The sequence below is a fragment of the Oryctolagus cuniculus genome, chromosome 4 (assembly GCF_051225735.1).
Source record: "Oryctolagus cuniculus isolate XC-2025 breed Fujian yellow rabbit chromosome 4, ASM5122573v1, whole genome shotgun sequence".
Lineage (NCBI taxonomy): Eukaryota > Metazoa > Chordata > Mammalia > Lagomorpha > Leporidae > Oryctolagus > Oryctolagus cuniculus.
In genome coordinates, this window is record NC_142870.1 from 164721717 (window position 1) to 164747369 (window position 25653).

General features: G+C 41.3%; 2 protein-coding genes across 10 annotated transcripts in view; one reads left to right on the forward strand and one right to left on the reverse strand.

The window, feature by feature from the left end:
- Positions 1 to 25653, forward strand: part of ZCWPW2 (zinc finger CW-type and PWWP domain containing 2) — a 208030-nt gene that overhangs the window by 31790 nt on the left and 150587 nt on the right. The gene's annotated exons all lie outside the window — the stretch shown is intronic.
- LOC149127203 (uncharacterized) lies at positions 7042 to 11518 on the reverse strand. 9 transcript variants are annotated; one of them, XR_016232877.1, is made up of 3 exons: positions 11331 to 11447; positions 8843 to 8964; positions 7439 to 7545 (listed from the first exon to the last, which is right to left on the reverse strand). XR_016232877.1 is itself a non-coding variant. In XM_089331198.1 (2 exons), exons 1-2 carry the CDS (start codon positions 11392 to 11394, stop codon positions 7277 to 7279), a joined length of 333 nt encoding a protein of 110 aa, XP_089187324.1. In that variant the 5' UTR covers positions 11395 to 11518; the 3' UTR covers positions 7042 to 7276. The 9 variants fall into 9 exon arrangements, 1 of the variants encoding a protein (XP_089187324.1); XR_016232875.1 differs by having other exon boundaries at positions 8843 to 8968; positions 11331 to 11445; XR_016232876.1 differs by having other exon boundaries at positions 11317 to 11436.

A 25653-nucleotide genomic window follows, 5' to 3' on the forward strand; every position in this document is an offset into this window, starting at 1 on the left:
AAATCAGATAAGACTCTCTATGCAACATTCAGCTGCTCAGGTGTAAGAGAAGAATAGGGCAAAAAAATAGATTTCCTAAGAACTTTTAAATAAAAATAATCTTCAAGATGGGCCATAAAATCAAAGCTAGAGGAGCTGGCACCATGGTGCACTGGGTTAATCCTCCGCCTGCGGTGCCAGCATCCCATATGGGTGCCGGTTCTAGTCCCTGTTGCTCCTCTTCCAGTCCAGCTCTCTGCTGGAGGAGGCACCCAGCTCCTGGCTTCGGATCAGCACAGCTCTGGCTGTTGCAGTCATACAGGGAGTGAACCAAAGAAGGAAGACCTTTCTTTCTGTCTCTCTCTCTCACTGTGTGTAACTGCCTGTCAGATAAATAGTAAAAAAAAATCTAAAAAAAAAGCTAGAAAAGATTGGAAAGAAGATAGAACTAAAGTAATGTATTGAGTACTCTATGAAAGAATGATTAGTTTCCATAGACCTGTTGAAAGAATAAGAAGATCATAGAACCTTCCAATTAATGTTTCCAGAGTAACACATTATAGTGAAAAACTGCCTATGGAAGAGAGTAGTTAAAGTGAAATGAGTAGAAAGCCGAGTTGTAAGTTAGGTTAGAAAACTGAGTATTAGATAAAAACAAAGCAATTATGCTGACATGAGTATTTTCAGGTATAAGGTAAATGTAGACAAGTAATTTAGATATTTCATTTAATTATAGTGTTTGTTTTTGACTTGGTAACATCAAAAGTACTTTGGAATCAAGATCTCTGTCTAAACCTAGGTCTACAATCAATTTATATCTATGCTTCTATTCTTATGTCAGGCAAGGAAAACAAGACATCCAATCTTTTACTTTTGCGGGTAATTTCAAATAGATGACCTAATTTTCCATCATCCACAGGTGGGGAACCTTTTTTCTGCCATGGGCCATTTGGATATTTATAAAATCATTTATGGGCCATACAAATTTATCAACTGAAAAATTAACCTGCTGTAGATTTATTTAATTTTGAGTCCTGCCTGTGGTTGCCTTGGCATGAGCAGACCAAATGATTTTGTGGGCCTTATACAGCCTGCAGATTTGACGTTCTCCACCCCTGCAGGAAAGCAGAAATTAGGAACTGTCCATGTCACAAGGTCCTGACCAATCCTGGGATCAGGATTACATAAACTGTATCTGTCTTTCAGAATGTGTGTGGATGTTCATAGCAATTCCATTTGTGCAACCTTCCTGAAAGTTTGTGACTTGGCTCATCAGCTGCATCTGAGAATTTACTGATTTTAAGTGAATGAAGTGGCCCAAATACAGGGACTTTGTTAGTTAGGAATCAGACTTCATGGGTTTGAATCATCTTTGTGCCCGAAGTTCTTCCTAGTACTTTCTATTTTTACTCTTTTTAAAAAAAATGATTTATTTATTTTATTTGAAAGTCAGAGTTACACAGAGAGAAAAGAGGGAGAGAGGTCTTCCATGCGCTGGTTCACTCCCCAGTTGGCCACAATGGCCGGAGCTGTGCTGATCCAAAGCCAGGAGCCAGGAGCTTCTTCCATGTCTTCCACATTGGTGCAGGGACCCAAGGACTTGGGCCGTCTTCTGCTTTCCCAGGCCATGGCAGAGAGCTGGATTGGAAGTGGAGCAGCCGGGTCTTGAACCAGTGCCCATATGGCATGCTGACACTGCAGGCGGTGGCTTCACCTGCTATGCCACAGCACCGACACCTCTATTTTTACTCTTAAGACTTATTCTTTATTTATGATGGAATCTAAATTTATTTAGTAAATCTTGTCTATATAAATATCTCCTTCACTAACCTGATATTGTCATTTCAGGTCTTCATTTCTATTCTGCCAAACTGTGCTGGACAATTCATTATAAAATTTCCAAATTCTGAATATGTGAGTTAATGATTTTCCCTTTACTTTGCTATGTGGATATTAACTTGACCTAAAAGTCCCAGCAAATCACTACCTTGCATTATTTGGATTCTCTCTCTCTCTGGTGACAGGGAGAGAAAGGACAGGTATAGAAAATATACTGAAATACCACTACAATAGTTCTTTTTGTAGTTGTTTGAGTCCAAAATGAATTCCAAATGCTAGTCCCTGCATATTTTCACTTAAGGTCCACATTAAAAAAAATACCAGAGAAGCCAGGAGATGAAAATGGAAACACAGAGAGGGAAAGAGACAGAGAGAGAACTCCCATTCACTAGTTCACTCCCCCAAATGCCTGCAACAGCTAGGGTTAGGCCAGGACTGGAAACAGGAGCCTGGAACACAGGAGCTGGCACCAGGTCTCCCACAAGAATGCCAGGAATTCAGGTACTTGAGCCATCATTAATACCTTTCAGGGTCTGCATTGGGAGGAAGCTAGTCAGGAAATAGAGCTGGGTGTTGAACTTGTACTCTTTAGGGACATGGACATCCTAACTGCTGGTTTAAACACCCTCTCTTATCTCTAGCATTTTTAAATTCTGAGGTCTGACATTACTGACACATATGGTTTATGTTACTCATAATTGAGATGACTTTTTCTCCCATCTCTGATAGTGTTCCTTATTATTATTTTCAAGTCTGGTAGTATACAATCCCTTACTAATGGTTTCAAAGCTAGCTGCATGACTATAGCATATTATCCAGTGATTTCAATCATACCCAATGAAAAGAGAAAAGAACTTTGAGCAGTCTAATTATTTCCCTCACAGGCCTCCTCTTTCAGAGAAGGAAAGATAGCTCTAACAACAGATATTTGTTGAAGACTAGATTAAATCTGTTAGCTTGTAATTCATCTGAATACTTCCATTAGTGAAACAATGTAATGATATCTAAGTTTTATTTCTATCTATAAAAATCTAATCTTGAGTCCTAAATTCCCAACTGGAACTCACTATTTTATGTGTTTTGAAATCATTATTAGAGAAATGTCATAACATTATAAAAAATGGGTACCCAAATGCATAAAGGATTATGATGGAGGTTATTTTGTAGCTAATATGAGATATTGTTGAATATTTTATCATTGATCCAAAATGCTATCTGGTAGTCTTTCAAATATACCACAAGTATACATACCACAAGATTTTCTTGTTCCCATCTTTTTTTTTTTTTTTTTAAAGATTTACTTATTTATTTGAAAGGCAGAGTTAGAGACAGAGAGAGAGAGAGAGAGAGAGAGAGGGAGACTGAGAGACTGAGAGATCTTCTATCCACTGATCCAATCCCTAAATGGCCAAACAGCCAGAGCTGAGCTGATCTGAAGCCAGGAGCCAGGAACTTTTTGCAGACCTCCTGCATGGGTTCAGGGGCCAGAGTACTTGGGCCATCTTTGGCTGCTTTCCCAGGTACATTAACAGGGAACTGGATCAGAAGTGGAGCATCTGGGACTCAAAGTGGCACCTACTGGGGATGCTGGTGCTGCAGGAGTGAGTTTATTGGCTACACCACAGCACAGGTTCTTTCTTGGTCCCATCTTAGTTCAGTTTGTTTCTGCTGAGTGTCCCACTTTAAAAAAAATATGAATTCTGTTTTTGAAAATATTGAATATTTTAAGTTTTTATTAAAGTCTCTTCAAAAGAGTAGTAAGGGGTGTTGTTTGGAAAAGAATTGCAGATTGGTGCCTCCTCACATGGGACACCAAAAATGTTAGGAAAAGAGGCACAGAATAGAGCGGAGGAAGTGTACAAATTTACAGCCAGGCTGAATTTATTTGAGAAAATAAATTCGTAGAGGTGGGTGACCAACTGCTGGCATACCCATGATGGAACACATGGCAGAAGGCCCCGACCCTCAGGGCCCAGGCCTTTTTATATCTTAGGAGGGCTAGGGATGGGATGGGGGTGGGGGCAGCAGGCAAAGGTGAATTCCTGGAACTGGGCGGGGCCTTGGGAACCTGGAAAAGAATGCAGGGTGGGGTATGAAGGCAATAGGGTGTGAGACCCAACTGAGGTTCAAGGGCAAGGAATACATTCCAATGTTTATCTGTCTTTTGGGAAATGAGCAAAAATGGCTGAGGCTTATGTCTTTGTTTCTTCAATCCTGACTCTAAGTATAGATAGGGAGAAGGGGCACTGTTTTCTTTCTGGCTACTTTTTGCTGATACAGGGCATAGACATGGAGCCAGGACTTGAGCGGGGGTCTACACTCAAGATCAGATTGATTGAAGAAGAGCAGTCTTGTGTTGCTCCTGCGAGATGGTTTGAGATATAGCAGTTATTTGTTCCTGCAAGAACCTTTGGAATAAGTTAATTATACATGGCAGAAATATGAGCACTATGATTATAAGGACAAAAGGAGTTACTAGAGACATCGCCCACAGAGTGGAAATGATGGCAAAATGAGGCAGGCAGAGTTACCTTGTGAATACATCTTGTTAACACATCAACCTCAGAGAGGTGGGTTCTGTGGGAGTAGACTTATATGAGGAAGATGTTATTAGTTTTAATGAAGTAAAATGTACCTCAGGAGGGTGCCCTTTGAGTTTGGCAGTGGTGGGGGTAGTCAGTATCACCTGGTAGGGCCCACTCCACTTTGGCTTTAGAGCAGCCTCATTTTGTTTTAGATAAATCCAGTCAACAGGTTGAAAGGTAGGAATATAGTCGGGAGGCAGAGTGTGGTTTGGGTAGGTGTGTGTCTGCATAGGTCCATAAGTGAGAGCTCATTTCAGTAAGAAGAGGGAAAGTGAGAGGAGGAGGAATAGCTTCAGAATTTTGTAGGGGAGGGAAATTAGGTGAAAGAAGAGGATTTCCATAGAGAATTTCAAATGGGCTAAGCATTAAGGGCTTCTAGGAAAAAGATCTGATTCTTAACAAAGCTAAAGGAGAGAATTTTAGCCAGTCTAAATGGACCTGGGTGGAGAGTTTAGTTAGTGGCTATTTTAAAATTCCATTCATTCATCTAAGAAGGGGGATGATAGGGAATGTGAAAATGCCATGAGACATGAAGAGAGGCAGATACTATTTCAGTAATTTGAGAGGTAAACTCCAGTTCGTTACCTGACTGACTGGATTTAGGTAATCCAAATCTTTGGATAATATTATTATCTTTATTTTTTATTTTTTGACAGGCAGAGTGGACAGTGAGAGAGAAAGACAGAGAGAAAAGTCTTCCTTTGCCGTTGGTTCACCCTCCAATGGCCACCGCGGCCAGCGCACTGCACTGATCCGATGGCAGGAGCCAGGTGCTTATCCTGGTCTCCCATGAGGTGCAGGGCCCAAGCACCTGGGCCATCCTCCACTGCACTCCCTGGCCACAGCAGAGAGCTGGCCTGGAAGAGGGGCAACCGGGACAGAATCCAGTGCCTCGAATGGGACTAGAACCCGATGTGCCAGTGCCGCAAGGCGGAGGATTAGCCTAGTGAGCTGCAGCGCCAGCCTAATATTATTATTTAATAGTGGAACAGTGGAAGCTCTTTTATTATAGTAGGGAAAGCTTTCATGCACCCCGAGAAGGTGTCCACCATCACCAGAAGGTAATGTGTTGGCCTAACTGGTGGCATATGGGTGAAGTCAGTCTGCCAGTCCTTTCCCAAGAGTGATCCACAGTCCTGGTGAGTGGGGAATGGGGATGGCCTGATATTAGAGTGGGAATTAGCAGTTTGACAGATGCTACATGTCTGGGATTGTTATGCAGAGGTTTTCTTATGGCAGGAGTTAGGTGTATGTGTGATCTCAGGAAGTGAAGAAGAGAGTTTGAGTTTGATATAGAGAATGGAGGTTTTTTAGAAAGGTAGCTTGGAGAGAAGAAGGGAGTATTCGTTTTTCATTTAGAAACCACCATGAGTCCTTTCTAGATGTTCCTTGTTGTTGGAACCAAGAGATTTCTGAGTCTGAGTATTCAGGAGCTAAGTTGAAGAGAAAAGATGGGATATCTCCCCACAAGCCGCTGCTTTAGCTGTCAGATCAGCCTTGTTGTTAGCTTCAGATAGGTATTGTTTATCTTTTTAGTGTCCTCTTCAATGAATAATAGGGGCTTTTGTTGGCAGCTGGGCTGTGCCGGCCTGCGGCACAATGAACTGGGTCTTCCGCCCCACGTTGGGCGCCATTTGTGCCGGCCTGCGGCACAATGAACTGGGTCTTCCTGAAACAGAGAGTGGGAATGCGGGGACAAGGACGCAAAGAATGGAGCCAAGACAAGTCCTGATCAAGGCTCGTTTATTGAATAAATGCAGTAGTATTTAAACATGACCAGTTGTTTACAAGGAGGAGCACAAAAGATTTACATATCAAAACGGCTCTTAAGGTTACAATAAAAACACTTAGGTGATAAATGAAGGTTACAGGTGTGACTGATTATTTGTATCATCTCTTGTGAAAGGTTTAGGTTCCTCCTGCCTCTTCCCGGAATCTCCCCTAGCCTAATTGTCTGTGCCGGGAAGTCTCCATTCATATGTTTAAGTGTAAACAAAGGGAGTGACTACCTGTGGCTGCCCACATCTCCCCCTTTTTTTATTTTTTGAGGCACTGTTCCTGTCTTAGGTTGCCCGTGTCTCTTCTTGTCCTTACCCGTCATTGGACACCCCAGACATTCTCTGAGGCTCCTGTCTTAGGTTGGTACAAGGAGACTGAGTCTTACCCGTCATTGGAATTCAATGCCATCCTTTTTGGCTCAGGGGTGAAGCTGTGAATGCAACTTTAAAATCTCAGACCAAACGGTACCAAATGGCACAGAGAGGCCTTGGAATATACAGGGGAGCCACAGGCAAAAAGGCAGGAGCAGCAATAAAGGACCCAGCAACATCAAAAGCCAGTGGGTCCATTGAGATCCACCAAAAGAAAAGACATTAGTTAGAAACATATGCTGAAGTTCACCTTTTAGCTGCTGTACCAGATATTTTATGTAAGGAACATTATTTGAGATAATAATCAAGTCACAGCTTATAAGATCTTTCAGTAGTAAGTAGTTAATGGCAGCTAAATGTAGCCAGAAATTGCTACTTTCAACAGAGAAGGAGGAATTGACCATAAGAGTTACTTCAACAGTTTTGACCAATACATCAACCAGGCTTCTTTTCTAGAATTGACAAAGGTAAAAAGTCTGTCAATGTGACCAGTTTTGATATGCTAAAATCAGTATTTTCCCTTTTCGATTGATCAGTCACATTAAGCCATTGGTTTTCAACTATAACCCTCCCAGTACGGAACAAGGTTTGATTGTTCCTTACCCATTGTACAAATTCTGCTGTTTTAATTCCATTATCATAAGTGCATGAACAATTTTGAACTACTGGTGCACACCAACGGAGTCCATGGCCTAGGCTTAGTTTGATGTGAGCTGGCAAGCTTCATTCATCTTCAGGGGGATCCCGATCAGCAATGTTATCATAATGAAGATCAAGGGGTTGCTTCGTGACATTGTCTGTTTGCCGCACAAGTCGCTCAGGTAACCATCGTACTCCATTGTCTTTTTGCGAGAGTATAGAAACATGTCCACATCCCCATATTAAAACAGGGTCAGGTCCATACCATTGAGCAGTTAGAGGGTCTTTCCACTTCACGTAGACTTGTTGTCTTTCGGTTTCAGGATGCCAGTGCCGATCAGCTGCAGATTTCCCTTGATTATCCAGTATTAAAAAAAATTTAAAATGAAAAGAGTATGTGATAGCCATTTTTGTGGGGAATATGCCATGGTCCAGTATTCCCCCTTTTTTATTTTTTGTAAATAATTTTTAATGCGGCATGTGCTCGTTCCACAATACCTTGTCCCTGGGGATTATAAGGAATCCCGGTGATGAGAGATGTGGAAGTTAGTACAGAAGTGCTTAAAAGAGTTGGAAGTATACGCTGGGCCATTATCAGTTTTTATCTGTATAGGGGTTCCTAGAACAGCAAAGGCCTGAAGGCAATGAGATGTTTGGCAGCCTCGCCGCATTGCGGGGTGGCAAAAACAAAACCTGAACATGTATCTAAAGAGACATGTATGTATTTTAGTTTACCAAATTCAGGGAAATGGGTAACATCCATCTGCCAAAGCTGATTAGGCATAAAACCTCTAGGATTTACACCATAGTGAGGGACTGGGAGAAATGTGACACAGGAAGGGCAGGATTTTACAATTTGCCTTGCCTGTTCCCGGGTGATTCCCTATCTTACTGGTAAGGTCTGGGCATTGAGGTGATGCAAATCATGACCACGGGACGCTTTTTAGACTTTGTCAGTCCCTCGTTATAGGATCTGGCTACTGAGCCAGAGACTGGAGCAGCTAGAAAGAAACACGTTTATAGCTGAAGTTTAGCATCATTTCACATCTTGGCACCACTTTTAATCTAAACACCCCAATTGGTTATTATCTCTGCAAGATGAGAGATATATCTTTTGACATCTCCAGGGGCCCTCTGGAGGTATCAAAAGTCCAGAAAATTTAAAACTTTGATTTTCAGAAAGTCTGTTAAAGGTGCCAAGAGAATTTAGAGTATCTGGTCAAAATAGAATTCCTTAACATTTAGTCAGGGCAATTTTAACACTTTTAGATCACATCTGATCATAATGTTATTTAACATAACTTTTTAAGACTTAATGCTTTTTATCAATCATAACTTAACAGACAATAGAGTACACAGATTACTTTGGCAGAATATGGATTCTATGTTTCTTGTTGAATAAACCGGAAATAAAAACCTTGGATGTAGGAATTAGCACACGAAATTATCACATAACTCAGAACTATTTAACAGAGTTAAAAAGAGCTTACACAACCTAACTTTAGAAATGGCAGAGTAACTGATTAAGCAGACACTGTTAAAAAGAGACGTTACAGTTTTTGCAACAACAGATTTTAAGATTTACAATTGAGACCATTTCCAGATAATTACTAACATTAGTACACATTTTAAAAAATCCAGGAAAAGCACCTGGCTCCTGGCTCCTGCCATCGGATCAGCGCGGTGCGCCGGCTGCAGCGGCGGCCATTGGAGGGTGAACCAACGGCAAAGGAAGACCTTTCTCTCTCTGTCTCTCTCTCTCACTGTCCACTCTGCCTGTCAAAAATAATAAAATAAATAAATAAATAAAAAATAAAAAAAAATAAAAAAAAAAAAATCCCATTGTTATAACAGAAGATCATACTTCAACTTTAGGTTAGTGTAATTTTGGCATTAACATTTAACTTATAGAAAACTCTGTAAACAATGTTTTAAAATCGTAAACTTTTTACAACTTTTCATGACTTGCTCACACCTTCTGAAACTTTATACCTGTAGTTAGTTTTACAGTCTTGAATTGTCATGTGTGGACAACCTATGAGAATACATGCTGACAAACTTAAACAGTCTCTCTTATCAAATTTAAGATGTTAAAAGTATACATAATACATTTTTCATGTTTTACTTAGCACTGATGCTTAGATGACTTAAGACACTGAGTTATTAATGAATACCACACCATTATCTGAATTAAAAGTCAAAATTACATTTCCATGCTTTTAAGTAACATGAGGATAACACCACTTGAGCAGCAAACACAGTCACTAGTGCATATTTACAACTTTGAAAAGATCTTCATCCTTAAGAGAAACAAGTTTAAAGCATATCAAAGACATGTAAAACTGAGTAAGCAAACCAAAGGGCGTTTGCATTAGCCCAATTTTCTGAACCAATCTATATTGGCTTACTTTAGTTAACAACATAAAGGCTTGTATACAAAGATTTTACTCTCATTTTTATAAGACTACTCTAGCTGAAAAGCAAAAACATGAATACAACATAGATATGACATCATTTACTATTTACTACATTTTAATACACTTTGTATAATTTGAATTGACTCAAACAGCTGTTACTTTAACAAAGTTAGTCTCATCCTTTGAGAGTTCCAGGGATCCGACTGGAAGCCCCAAAGTTGAAAGACTCGGTTTAGAATTTTAACTATCAGTGAGTCAAACCATTTTAGTCAAAAATTAGTACGTTTAACCAAGGCTGTGGGCTAGATCTGATCAGTGTTAGGTAATCACTCAAACATTAAAGACAGGCAAATAACATAAACAGCTTCGTATTGTAGTTTTTCCAATCAAGACTCATACTGGCAATAAAAAAATGCGAAACCTTCAAGACACATGAAAACTCTCAGATAAGTTAGCTACAGCAGTACAGAAAAGAGTTGATTATCAGCGTATGAGCCCATTGCTTTAAGTTTTTATTAACTGTAAAGAGAAAAACCCATCAAGTTGGAAAGCTTTAATGGATTAAGGTTCTTGCTCCCTTAGGTAAGGCCAGCAGTAGCCAGAGATATTTTCCCTGCCCCCCTCCTAGTGAGGAGGTTATTGAATTGGAAATGGAGACTAAAAAAGCGGCCCTGGGGAGCCCTTTCCCAAGAGATATCTGGCTAAGCCTGCTTGGGTGTGGCAGGCCACATTGGCTGGAATAGAGTGTAGAGAAAGGCTGTGGTCCCTCATTTACAGGGAAGACTGCACACGCCAGGGCCTAGCAGGGCTGGCCATGGGGTTGGGTAGGTGCGCTGTTTCACCAAGAGTGCTGGGAACCTCCATAGCGCCTACTCTGATTAAAACGGCCACCAAGTTGAGATCTTCAACCAGAGCCAGATCCAATCAGGCTACTGCAACCACTCAATTAAAACAGATAATTAATAATAGTGTACAAAAGCTTTTCAAGACATACCAGAAACTACCATAAGCTGCAAAGATGGAAAAACATTTATCAGGTTGGAAAGGGTTATCGAATTAAGACTTTTCTCTAGGTCGAGAGACCTGTGGAATTTTTCCTCTCTCTTTCTCCTGGCCATAGGTATAGGGAGCAGTGGGCCCATATGCATCATGAGCAGATTTTCAATCTTTTAACATTTTAAAGGGGACTGGATGGTGACTGGCATTTCTTGGCCATCTTCTGTATATACTTTCACTGGAAAAGCATCAAAAGATTTTGGCTTCCTCCTGGCCTTGCTGTGCTGCTTTTCTCAGGGTTTGAGTGACATTCTTTTTAAGATATTTGGCAAACATTCCCCTTCTTGACAAAGGGATAATTTTTTATCATTATTTTTTATAAGTAATTTAAAGGGAGGGGCGGAGGGAGTAACTTTTTCCATAGAACTAGAGGATCGGCAGGATCGATTATCCTCGCCATCACAGCTTCTGGCTTCCTCAATTTTCTCATGTCCTCCCAATGCATCTCATCTACAAGGCCTTCTTCAATAAACCAAGGACATGAAATTTCTATGGTTTCTATAAATTGCTCTATTACTTTCTTTTTTAACCCTATTCCTTGCGTCTGCAATAATGCCTTCACTGCCTTTACTACTGGGGGATTTTTCCCGATGCTTGTCCCATAATGCCTGCTCAAAATAAATCTCCACAATTTTGGTGTCGGGTACTCACCACAAATTGTATACCTCTATAGTCGCGACTCCGTGAATCCAGGTTCCTCACTGCTTCTCTAATTCTCAGGTCCCACATTCGGGCGCCATTTGTGCCGGCCTGCAGCACAATGAACTGGGTCTTCCTGAAACAGAGAGTGGGAATGCGGGGACAAGGACGCAAAGAATGGAGCCAAGACAAGTCCTGATCAAGGCTCGTTTATTGAATAAATGCAGTAGTATTTAAACATGACCAGTTGTTTACAAGGAGGAGCACAAAAGATTTACATATCAAAACGGCTCTTAAGGTTACAATAAAAACACTTAGGTGATAAATGAAGGTTACAGGTGTGACTGATTATTTGTATCATCTCTTGTGAAAGGTTTAGGTTCCTCCTGCCTCTTCCCGGAATCTCCCCTAGCCTAATTGTCTGTGCCGGGAAGTCTCCATTCATATGTTTAAGTGTAAACAAAGGGAGTGACTACCTGTGGCTGCCCACACTGGGCAGCATCAAGAAGAGCTTTAATCAGCTTGCCTTTTATTATAGGGGGTCCCTTGGGCTGTCAGAAAGCCCTTTTCTTGCCATATCTAGGCATTGGAAGGGATAATGTTATAGGCCTATCAGGAATCTGTGTATATACTGACTGTCTTTCCTTTGACTAAGATGAAGGCTCAGATCAAGGCTAATAATTCGGCCTGTTGGCAGGTAGTACCTTGAGGTAGGGGCCCTGCCTCTATGACCCTATGTGGGAAGAGGAGGACGTGTCATCTTGATGCCCCTCAATTATTGCATATCCAATGGGAAAAGGGGGAATTTTAGAAACACTGCAATCAATGAACCAATGTGGGGTTTTGAGAATAGGAGTGTCTGTGAGGTGATGAAATGTAGTTAGGGAAAAATCAAGGAAGTCAGGACAGGAATGGGGTTCGAGGGGATCAGAGACAGTGGTGGGGAGGGGAGTAGCTGGGTTGAGAGAAGAGCAGTGATGAAAGATAATGGTGGTCTGGAGAAGGGTAGAATGAAGAACTTGGACGTGAGATGGCCATACAGATTGAAAAGCCTGGTGGCTGAGGAGGTCTTGCAACCCACGAGAGGACCAGATTTGTAAGGGTTAACAAAGGGTTAACTTCTGGGCCTCAGGTATGAGAAGGGCTGCCTTGGCCAGGACCCTTAGGCATTGGAGAAATAGGCCACAGGTGTAATAGAGTCTCCAGCCTTTTGGGCCAGGAGACCGAGTGCTTACCCCTTAGAGCTATGGATATAGAGGAGGAACAGTTTAAGTGGGTTAGGAAGGCTCAGGGTGGGTGCTTGTAGAAGAGCCTTCTTTAATGTTTTGGATTGGGGTCTCTAGGAGTAAGTCTCTTGCAAGGGCTTGTCTAGATTGCCTTTGGTAGCTTCATAGAAAGGCTTAGCAATAAGAGAAAAATTTGAAATTCAGACATGAAAATATCCCACAAGTCCCAAGAAAGAGAGGAGGTCTCGCTTAGTATGTGGGAAAAGAAGAGAATGTATTGCCTGCTTTTGGGCTGGGGGAATTGTGTGATTGGTGTCACTAGAAGCATGTAGGGGTTTGGGTATATGGCATGGACAGTGGCATTAACATGTCAGAGATCCTGTACTAACCGATAAGAGCCATCTGGTTTTTTAACCGGAAGTATAGGTGTGTTATGGGGGGAGTGAGTGGGAATGAGTATGTTAGCTTGGAAGAGGTGGTCTATAAGAGGTTTTAGATTTTTATGGCCTTCTGGGCTTAAAGGATATTGGGGAACAGCAATAGATGTAGGATCTTTTAGAGAGACGCAAATGAGGGTATGGTGTGTGGTGATAACCTGGTAGGGAGGTATCCCACACTACAGAATTAACCAAGGGAAAGGAGGGAGTCTGGGTGGAGAGGTGGGGAGAGGAAGGTCCATAATGTGAACTATAAAGATTTGTGTTTTATCTGCGGTGGGAATGGAGATAGATGCCCCCAAGTGGTGGAGAAGGTCCCTGCCTAAGAGGGGGTGGGGCAGTTAGGAAGGATGAGAAAGGAAAGCAGGAGAGTAACGTCTCTGAAGGAGCAATATAAGGGAAGGGTCTTATTAGGCCTTTCATGCCAACAACAGAGACTGAGGAAGGAAGAAAGGAATGGACCACAATATTCATTTAAAGCAGATAAACTAGCCCCAGTGTCCACCAAGAAAGAAACTCGCTTGCCAGACACTGTCCCTATTACCCTTGGGTCACTGGACTCATCTGTGACAGGGGCTGTGGAACCTGGGCCTCCTCATTCCATTAAGTTTAACAGAGATGAGATGTCCTGTTCTGGAGTGGTTTGAGCAGAGAACTGCTCCAGAAAGGGGGGTCTCCTTCCTTGGGTGCAGTGCATCTTCCAGTGACCCTATTGTCCTCACTTGGGACACAAGGCAGGGGGAGGCCTCAGGTTAGGACAGCTCCTGGCCCCATGTCCAGTATTGCCACACTTAATACAGGTTCCAGGAGGGCTAGAGCCTTTATTTTTTCCCAACTTTTATTTAATGAATATAAATTTCCAAAGTACAACGTTTGAATTATAGCGGCTTTTCGCCTCCATAACCTCCCTCCCACCTGCAACCATCCCATCTCCCACTCCCTCTCCAATCCCATTCTTCATCAAGATTCATTTTTAATTATCTTTTTATATACAGAAGATCAACTTAGTATATGCTAAGTAAACATTTCAACAGTTTGGAGCCACACAGATACACAAAGTATAAAGTACTGTTTGAGTACTAGTTATACCGTTAATTCACATAGTAGAACAGATTAAGGACAGAGATCCTACATGGGGAGTAGGTGCACAGTGACTCCCATTGTTGATTTAACAATTGACACTCTTATTTATGAAGTCAGTAATCACCCCAGGATCTTGTCATGAGCTGCCAAGGCTATGGAAGCCTCTTGAGTTTGCCACCTCTGATCTTATTTAGACAAGGCCATAGTCAAAGTGGAAGTTCTCTCATCCCTTCAGAGAAAGGTACCTCCTTCTTTGATGGCCTGTTCTTTCTGCTGGGATCTCATTTACAGAGATCTTTCGTTTAGGTCATTTCTTTGCCTGAGTGTCTTGGCTTTCCATGCCTGAGAAACTATTGTGGGCTTTTTAGCCAGATCCGAATGCCTTAAGGGCTGATTCTGAGGCCAGAGTGCTGTTTAGGACATCTAGGGCTAGAACATTTAACCAAGGTGGGCTTTGAGTTGGAGTAGGCTTTGACCCAGTGCCCGGCATTGCTGCATTGATAACAGGGCCCCTGAGGGGTAGGACTTAGTTTGTGATTGGGGTCTTGGTGGATTACAGAGGTACCCATCCAAAACTTTAGTTTTCTATTTCCTTCTGAGTCCTTAGTTTGTCATCTCTTGTTAAAAACATGAAAAGCCACATCTATAAGGTCCCTCTGGGGGTGGTTTGTGGACCATCATGTAATTTTTGGTTTGCGACAGATATTGGAGCTGACTGAGACATACAACTGTCCCTCTGGGGAATTGGGATCAGTGTTAGTATACTTTATCATTACCTCGGTAAGGCAAGACATCTCCTTCTGTAGAATAATGAAATTTGGAGGTGATGCTGGGGTCCAAACATTGTAGTGGTTGACTAGTATTGATTGCTTTAGCCTCACCTCATATTTGAGTTATCAGCTTGTAGTCTATTCTTGGGATATCCCAATATTTTACCAACATTGCCTATTTGACTATTATCAAATTTCCTCTTAATCTAATTTGATTTCCTGTTTTCAGCCAATATATTAAACATCTACTTACCTAAATGAGATTAATATAAACTTTTCTTATGCTCTCTTTATCTGGCTTTTAAGCTTATCTCTGTGTTAAAAATATTCATCATATCCTCTGGTTATTTTTTAAAAAATATTTATTTGAAAGAGAGATGATGAAAGATAAAGAAAGAAGAAAAGAGACACATAGAGAAATATCTCCCATCTATTGGTTCACTCCCCAGTTTCCTGCAACAGCAAGAGATATGTCAGGTCAAAGCCAGGGACCAGGAAATGAATCTGGGTCTCCTACATGGATGGCAGGGGTCTAATTGCTTGACTCATCCCCTACTGTCTCTAAGTGTGTGCATTAGTGGGAAGCTGGAATTGACAGCAGAGCTTGGACTCAAAAAAACAATCACTGATATGGAATGTGGTGTCCCAAGCAGCATCTTGGATGAATACCCACTCTTCCTCTGGTAACTTTTAAATTTGTACTTCTACAGTTATGTTTTTAATATGGTTAATTTCTAAATTTCTCTTCAAAGAACTAGCATTTGGTTTTTATTGATTGCTATGAACTAAATGTTTGGGTCTCCCCCAAATTTATATATTGAAACCTAACCCACAATGTGCCTATATGTGGAGATATCTGACAGTTAAGAGTAAATGAAGTCATATGAGTGGGACTTAGATTGAAAGGATTAATGACCTCAAACAAAGAGATGACAGAGATCTTATTCTCTCTCTCATTGTAGACACAGTAAGGAAAGGCCATGTGAGGATCTATCAAGAAGGCATTGATTTACTATCTAGAAGGAGAATTCTGCCTAGAAGTAAAATCTTCCTGAAAATATATTTTATATATATATATATATAATATATATACATATATATATATATATCACAGGATTCTCTTGATGAACAGAATCAAGAGAATGTATGTATGTGTGGAGAAATAGTTTAAGGAATTGTCTCATAAAATTGTAAAGGCATAGCAAGCCCAAAAATTGATGGGAGTAGGCCAACTGGCTGGAGACAGGAAAGAGGTGCAATCTGAACCCAAATGCAGTCTTCTGGCACAATTCCTTTTCTCTCAGAGGAGGTCAGTCTTTGTTCTATTAAGGCCTTTAATGGAAAGGATGAGGCCCACCCACTATGGAACATCATCCACTTTATTTCAATTTCATTGATCTTAATGTTGGTATAATACAAAAGTACAGAAACTTTTAGAATAATTTTTGACCAAATATCTGGCCCTGTGGCCCAGCCAAACTGACACACAAAATTTATCATCACAAGTCCCTCCATTATCAACTTGACACCCACACACAGCTCCTTAAATGATCTTAAAAATAAATAAATAAAAACCTCACTTATTACAGCTATTCTGCCAACAATCAAAACACATAAACCCTGTCGCTCCCCGTCTTCGTGGAGGAAAGACACAGGACCCTGCGCTGTTCTTTTGTCTGCTCGGCCCTTCCCGGGTTTGCTGCTGGTTCTTCCCGGGTTGGCTACCGTCCCTTCCACCTCCGTGGAAGGGCGGTTCCCCCTAGCCACTTTCCCCACTTCCGCGGGGGAGCGGCACACCGCTGGCCGGCTCTCTCGGGGGCTGCACAGGTGTTCCTTCAGATAGTTGTTCCCCTTAGATGTTCCTGGTGCATGTTGTCTCTCTCCTCCTTTATAGTCCTCTTCCGCCAATCCCAACTCTGCTACCCACACGCCGAGTATGCTGCTCTCCTCCAATCAGGAGCAGGTCCTGCTGTTTATTGGTTGAACTGGAGGCAGCTGTGTAGAAGCTGTTTCTCCCTTCTCAGCGCCATATTGTGGGAGAGCAGATGCATAGAATAAGTCTTAATTCCAGTAACTGAGTCTAGTCCAAGTTGCTCCCAGTTGCTCCCCACAAACCCTTTGTCCTTGAGTGACATTTACTCTTCTCCTAGGTATCCCATAACTTAAATACTATGTTATGCAATTAGCAATACTTGAATACTTTGAAATAAAAACCATATATCTTTTATTAATGGAAAGGGGCAAGGGGTAAAGGGATAGAAAAGATGGGGAAGAAACTAAGGTATTTGGTTTACATACACACATGAATGCACACACATGCAACAAAATAAGAAAGAAACACTTATGACAATAAGACAGAGATCTTCCATCCACTGGTTCATTCCACAAATGCCTGCAATAGTCAGGGCTATGCCACGCCAAACCCAGGAGCCTGGAATTCTATTCAGATCTCACCTAGGTGGTAGGGACTCGAGCACTCATGCTATCATCTGCTGCCTCCCAGGATGCACGTTAGCAGACTGCTGGATTGGAGTATGGGAGCCAGAACTCAAGCTAGGTGCTCCACTATAGGATGTGGGTAGCCTAAGCTGGGATTTATCTGCTGTGCAAAACACAGCTCCCCCTCATTAATGTTTTTAAATCTAATCAGTTAACAAATTCCAGAATCTCTAGAACAAATTCATAATACTTATCCTAAAAATTCTCTTTGTATAAAACTCCCAGAACCAAAATCTACAGTAATAGTCCCTGATTTACAACAGTTTGACTTAAAAGTTTCAATGTTATGATGTTGCACAAGTAGTGCACATTCAACATAAATCATACTTTGAATTCCATTTTTTGGGAGGGCTAAAAATATGCATAAAGATAGTCCATTGCAATGCTGTTGGCAGTGGTGCAGCCTGAGGGTAAAACAACCCTATATAGTGTACTGTGTTGCTAAACTGTGATGTTTGGTAGTTTAAGTGTGTTAAATGCCTTTTCAACCTAATTATATTTGCAATTTATTTTGAGTTAATTTGAGTGTAATCCCATTGTAAGTCAAGGAGCATCCATATTATGGTTTTTCAGAGAAACTGAACCAACTGGATATGGTATGTGAGCACAAATAAAGTGATACTTATATTAAGGGTATATCTCAGACAATTATGAAGGCTTGGCAAGTTCAAATTCTGCTTGGGTAGGACAGGAGGCTAGAGACTTGAATAAGAGTTGTAGTTCAAGTCTAATGGCAGTCTACTGAGAGAATTCCTTTTTTCTCAGAGGAGGTCTGTGTGCAATTAAGACCTTCAACTCATTGGATGAGACCCATTTATATTATGAAAGTTAATCTACTCAGATTTCACCAATTTTATTTATTTAATAGAAAACTTTTATTTAATAAATATAAATTTCAAAAGTACAACTTTTGGATTATAGCAATTGATTTCACCAATTTTAATCTTAATTTCATCCAAAGACATTTTCACAGAAATATCTAGAATGATGACCAAGTATCTGGCCACCATGGCCCAGCCATATTAATTAGTCACACATTAAAATTAATAATCACATTTACTTACCACCATCCCCACCCTCATGGGCTAATTCACAAATGGCCATAGAATGTAATTCTGCATTTTTGGTGTGGCTTGTTGGTCTAGAGAGGGGAACCACATGCAGCAAAGAATATGATTTATACACAGAATAAGTTACAAACATGATTCCAGGGCTGGCGTTGTGATGTAGTGGGTTAAGCTGGCCACCTGCAGAGCCGGCATCATTTATGGGCACGGATTCAAGTCCCTAGCTGCTCCACTTGCAATCCAGCTCTCTGCTGGTACACCTGGGAAAGCAGCAGAGGATGGCCCAAACTCCTGGCTCCTGGCTTTGGTCTGGCCCAGCTTCAGACATTGCTGCCGTTTGGGAAGTGAACAAGCAGATGGAGGATCTCTCTGTCTCTGTAACTCTTCCTCTCAAATAAAATAAGTAAGTATTGTTTTAAAAAAGATTCTTCTTTATGATTTAATAATTAAGTGTGTATTTTTTTGTAAAGATTTATTTATTTATTTATTTGAAAGAGTTACAGAGAGAGAGGGAGAGAGGCCAGGCTTGGGTCAGGCTAGAGCCAGGAACCAGAAGCTTCTTCTGGGTCTCCCTCATGAGTGCAGGAGCCCAAGCACTGGTGCCATCTTCTGCTGCTTTTCCAGGCATATTATGGGTAGCTGGATTGGAAGTGGAGCAGCTGACTCAAACCTGCTCCCATAAGTGATGCCGGCATCACAGGTGGCAGCTTAATTTGCTATGCCACAGTGACAGTCCTTCAGTGTTTTTTATTTTTTAAAGAATTGTTTTTATTACTAAAGGACTATGGTGTAGTTATCAAAATCAGCAACTAGGGGCCAACTTTGTGGTGCAACAAATTAAGCTGCCTCTTGAAATGCTTGTATCCCATATCAAAGTGCAAGTTTGAGTACCTGCTACTGCGCTTCCCATCCAGCTCCTTGCTAATGTTCCTGGGAAGGCACTGGAGAATAGCCCAAATACTTGGATGCCTGCCACCCATGTGGAAGACCCAGATAGAGTTCTCTGTCTTCCCCACTCTGTTGTTCTGCTTTTCAAATTAAAAAAAAAAAAACCTTTTTAAAAAATCAATTTACCTTTGATAAAATACTATTACTATATGAAGGCGTTTTCTTTTCTTTTTTTTTTTTTTAAAGATTATTTATTTGAATGGCAGTGTTACAGAGAGAAACAGAGAAAAAGAGAGACCTTCCATTTACTGGTTCATTCCTCAAATGACCTCAACACAGGGTTGGGCCAGGCTGAAGCCAGGAGCCTTCAACTCCACTCAACTCTCCCACATAGGTGCAGCAGCCCAAGCACTCAGGATGTTTTCCACTGCTTTTGCAGGAACATAAGCAGAGAGCTAGATCAGAAGTGGAGCAGCTGGGACTTGAACCAGCAGCCATTGTGGGATGTTAGCTTTGCAGGTGATGCCTTAACCCAGTGCCCCACAACACCAGTCACTAAATGAGGACATTTTAAAAATCCTTATTAAATATTACAAAATTTCCCTCTCAAATTTACACTTTTTAAAGTGGTATATGAGAATTTCAAATAATACTTTACCTTTTAAAATTGTAATAATTTTTCAGCTTGCTAGATTTATAAACAGCTGCTTAAGACTCAGTCCCAGTAGAACCCCTATCACCTCTCTTCTCTTTTCTTTTTTTCTTCATGGGATTTTACTAAGAATAAGAAAAGTCCCACTTTTGAAATACTTGGGGAACTTCCAAATATGACTTTCCCTTATACAAAAATAATTTTCCCATTACTGTTCTTTTTTTAAAAAAGATTGATTTATTTATTTGAAATATTTGCAGAGAGAGGGAGACAGGGAGAGAGAGAAATCCATCTGCAGGTTCACTCCCCAAAAGCCACAATAGCCAGGGCTAGGCCATGTCAAAGCCAGAACCAAGAACTCCATCCGGGTCTCCCACATGGGAACAGGGGCCCAAGCAGTTGGGCTATTTTCTGCTGCTTTCCCAGGCACATTAGCAGAGAGCTGGATCAGAAGTGGAGCTGGGACCAGCACTGTGGTGCAGCAGGTTAAAGCCCCAGCCTGCAGTGCTGGCATCCCATACGGGCACCAATTCAAGTCTCAGCTACTCTTCTTCCAATCCAGCTCTCTGCTATGACCTGGGAAAGCAGCAGAAGGTGGACCAAGTCCTTGGGCCCCTGTACCTGCATGGGAGACCCGGAAGAAGCTCTTGGCTCCTGGCTTCAGATCAGCTCAGCTCTGGCCATTTCAGTCATCTGGGAAGTGAACCAGTGGATGGAAGGGATGGAAGACCTCACTTTCTCTGGCTCTACGTCTCTCTGTAACTCTTTCAAATAAATAAAAAAAGATCTTTTTTTTAAAAAAAAGACAGCATCAGTCCTCATCAAATTAAAAAAAAAAAAATGGAGCTGCCAGCATTCAAGTTGGCACCCATATGGGTTGCTGGCATCACAGGTGGTAGCTTAACCCACTGAGTCATACCGCCCCCCATTCCTGTTTTTTATTGGATATTGTTTATTTGTAAAAAAATTCATCTTTTGGCATCTCTATGAATTAATACTTTGTAGGTAAAATTAAAATTGTAGGAGATTAAGTGATCTTCCCAAGGTTACATAAAAAGTAAATGGAAGATATTGGACTCCTCAGACTTACTAACTTTAAAGCTGATGATATCATGTTGGGTTGTTTAGATGCAAAGGACAGTAAACCAATCCATCAACATTTGAATTCATGTCTGCCATCTTTACGTGTCCTGAAGACAGTGTTAAAAGCATCTTGCATGAGAAATGATGGGGAATAACAGACCAGCAGCTACAGATGAAGAAAGGTGAAGAGCACATACTGGTGTTCATGATTAACAAGAAGTACATGATTCCCACTGATATAATTACCAAAGAAGACTACATATTAATTAAAGAACACACATTGCAAAGTAAAAATTAAAATAAATTTTAGCCGGTCTTCATAGCTAACAAGATCTCATAACACAGATGTAATGAAAGAGTGACTGGTGAAATTAGGATTTTTTTTTTTTTTTTTTGACAGGTAGAGTGGACAGTGAGAGAGAGAGACAGAGAGAAAGGTCTTCCTTTGCTGTTGGTTCACCCTCCAATGGCCGCCACGGCCAGCGCACTGCGGCCGGCGCACTGTGCTGATCCGAAGGCAGAAGCCAGGTGCTTATCCTGGTCTCCCATGGGGTGCAGGGCCCAAGCACTTGGGCCATCCTCCACTGCACTCCCTGGCCACAACAGAGAGCTGGCCTGGAAGAGGGGCAACCGGGAAAGAATCCGGCGCCCCGACCAGGACTAGAACCCGGTGTGCCGGCGCCGCTAGGCAGAGGATTAGCCTGTTGAGCCATGGTGCTGGCTGGAAATTAGGATTCTGATACATGGTTTTAAAAAAATACCAGGGGTGGCCGGCACTGCCGCTCACTTGGCTAATCCTCCACCTGCAGTGCCGGCACCCCAGATTCTAGTCCTGGTTGGGGCGCTGGATTCTATCCCAATTGCTCCTCTTCCAGTCCAACTCTCTGCTGTGGCCCTGGAGGGCAGTGGAGGATGGCCCAGGTCCTTGGGCCCTGCACCTGCATGGGAGACCAGGGGGAAGCACCTGGCTCCTGGCTTCGGATCCGCGCAGTGCGCCGGCTGCAGTGCGCTGTCCATAGAGACCATTTAGGGGAGTGAACCAAAGGAAAAAGGAAGACCTTTTCTCTCTCTCTCTCTCTCTCTCTCTCTCTCACTGTCTAACTCTGCATGTCAAAAAAAAAAAAAATAACAAGGGTTATACCAGGGAGTGATGTCAGATGGTAGAATAGAAAACACCAGCCTTAGTTTCCCACCCCTTCCTTAAAAAACATTCTACAGCTATTCGTTAAGAAAAACAGCATTGGAAAGTCTCCAGAGTGTAAGTAAGATCTTACAGCAATGCAGAAGAGCAAGTAATAGAAAATATCCACACAGAAAGGATCATTATAGAGATAGGCATACCTGAGACATCTGGAGATGGCTAGGAACTCAGAAGAAGGGCAGCAACTATCAGTTTCAGCTATATGAATTGTGCCACCTTGGTACACAGTGGCCTCTCTGCCAAGGAGCCCAAAAGGCTTTGCTGTATAGCACTTCTACAGCTCCTGTGGCAGCCACGGGCTCCTTGCAGCACTTACAGTGGAGGATCCCTGAGTGCTTTTTAGTGTGTGTGCAGTAAAAAGACTGGATACCAGAATCTCACAACTAAGGTAACCAACAGCCACCAATCCTGAAAGACCCCCAGAGAGAAATGCTGCTCTGCTGGCCCTAAGGAAGAAGCTACTGTTGTTCCACTTGGGACCAAGACTGTCCTTCCTCCTCAGCCTCCCCCCAACCCCCCCCCCCGCCTCATCCTGGAGCAAGAGGGGAAGAAAGGAATAAGGGACTCACAAAACAGCCAGAAAGCGATGAGCAAAATGGCAATAGTGAGTCCTTACTATTTACCTACTGTTTACTAATTAGTAGTTACCTTTAATGTAAAGATATTAAATTCTCCACCAATTAAAAGACAGAGTGGCTGAATGGATTAAAAAACACAGCTCAGTATATGCTGCTTACAAAAGAAAGTGTGAAGGCATAAAAAATTGATATATGTGAAAACAGAAACTAAAGGAGAGCAGAGGAACAAAACAGGCATTAAGTCAAAACCTGAACAAGGAACAAACAAGGACATTATATAATGATAAGGAGTCAATTAGCCACAAATACCTAACAACTACAAATATATATGCATACAATATCAGAGCATCTAAATATATAAAGCAAATATTAATAGATTAATAGCAGGGAGAAATGGACACAATAGTAGGAATTTCAATATCCCACTTTTAACAATGAGTATCTAAATAGAAAATCAATAAAAAAATTGGACTTTAACTACCTTTGAACCAGATGTCCCTAAAAGTTCTATGCCCAAAAGAACATTCCATCCAGTATCAGCAGAATACACGTTCTTCCAAAGCACACACAGAACATTCTTCAAAACACAAAAAAGTCTGAACAAATTTAAGAAGAAGAAATCAAGTCAAATATCTTTTCCAACTACAAAGATATGAAACTAGACATCAATAATAGGAGGGAAACTAGAAATCTAATATAGAAATTAAATAGTATATTCCTAAACAACCAATGGGTAAATGAAAATATAAAAAAATGAATTAAAAATATTTTGAGCCAAAAAAAGGAAAACATAACAAAACTTATGGGACAGAACAAAAACAGTACCAAGAGAGAAGTTTATAATGATAAATACATCATGAAGAAAAACAAACATCTCCAATTAATAACCAAACTTTATACCTCAATGAACTAGAAAAAGAACAGACCAAGTCCAAAGTTAGCATGAGGAAGGAAACAAAAATTATACCAAAAATTGAGACTTGAAAAATGGTAGCAAACATCAAAGCAACTAAATGTTTAAAAACCAGCACTACAAATCTGTAACTATACTAAGAAAACTAGAAGAGGCAAATCAGAGAAGACTGTACAACTTATATCACAGAAATACAAAGTCATATAAGACACTGCTATCAACAATTATATGGCAACAGAAGAAAAGCATAAATTTCTGGGCATATACAGCCTATCAGAACTGAATAAGGCAGGAATAGAGAATCTATGCAGAACAATAAATAAGGAGATTGAACCACTTATCAAAATCCTTAATCACAAAGAAGCACAAGAGTTGATGTCTTCAATCAGTGTATCTTATCAAAGATTTAAAGAATTCATATGAATCCTTTTTTCTGGAATTATTTTCTATCTGCTGGTTCACTACCCAAATGGCCACAATGGCTGGATCTGGGTCAGTCTGAAGCCAGGAGCCAGGAACTTCTTCAAGGTCTCCCACATGAGTGCAGGGTCCCAAGGCCTTGAGCCATCCAACACTGCTTTCTCAGGTGCATTAGCAGGGAGCTGGACAGAAGTGGTGCAGCCAGGACTGGAATGGGTGCCCAAATGGGATGCCAGCACTGCAGACGAGAGAAGAGAAGGAGAGACAGGAAGGTCTTCCGTCTGCTGGTTCACTCCCCAATTGGCTGCAATGGCCAGAACTGGGCCAATCTGAACTCAGGATCCAGGAGCTTCTTCTGGGTCTCCCACATGGGTGCAGAAGATCAAGTGCCTGGGCCATCTTGTAATGCTTTCCCAGGCCATAGCAGAGAGCTGGATTGGAAGAGGAGCAGCTGGGACACAAACTGGTGCCCACATGGAATGCCAGTTCCACAGGCCAGCCCCCGACTTTGCTACATTTCTATAGTTAAGTTGGTGTTACTTGGATTATTCATGTTTGGGGGGGAATGAAAAACACCCTGGGTGCAGAGGCCCAAGTGCTTGGGCTATCTTATAATGCTTTCTCAGGCCATACCAAAGAGCTGGATCGAAAGAGGAGCAGCCAAGACACAAACCAGTGCTCACATGGGATGCCAGTGCCACAGGTCAGCCCCGTACTTTGCTACATTTCTATAATGAAGTTGGTTTTACATGAATTATTTATGTTTTGGGGGGAAATTAAAAACATCCTTAAAATTTGTTTCAACTCTTCCTGCAAATAAAAACAATAAATGAAGTGGCAGATGTAAAATATAATATATTAATAAAAGGATCACATACTATGACTAATTGTAATTTATCACTAGAATATGGGGTAGTTCAATATATGCAAATCACTAAATGTGATACGCCACACTGATAGAATGAAGGACAAACATCAATATCTCAATAGATGCAGCAAAAGCATTTGACAAAATGCAACATTCTTTCAAAAAAAAACACCTCAGCAACATATATATAGGAGGAATTTATCAATATAGTTAAAGGCCATATTTTACAAATAAACAACTAATATCAAACTCTAGTGAAAAGTAAAAAAAAAAAAAAACAAAAAACGCCCTAAAATCAGGAACAGATGTGGGTGTTCTGATGCAATGGGTTAAGCCACTTCCTTGGAATGTCCACATCCCATATTGGTGTGTTGGTTCTACTCCCAGCTACCGTGTTTACGGTCTAGCTTCCTGGGAAGACAGCAGATGATGGCTCAAGAATTTTGGTTTCTGCACCCATATGAGAGAACTGGGTGCAGTTCTTGGCTCTAAGCTTTGGATTAGCTGAGTCCTTGTTGTTGCAGGCATTTGGGGAGTGAAGCAGTGGATGCAAGATCACTTTCTCTCTGTTTCTTCCTCTCTTTGCCACTCTGCCTTTCAAACAAACAAAAAATAAATAAAAAATAATAAAAATCAGAAATAAGGAGTATCCTAATGCACACTC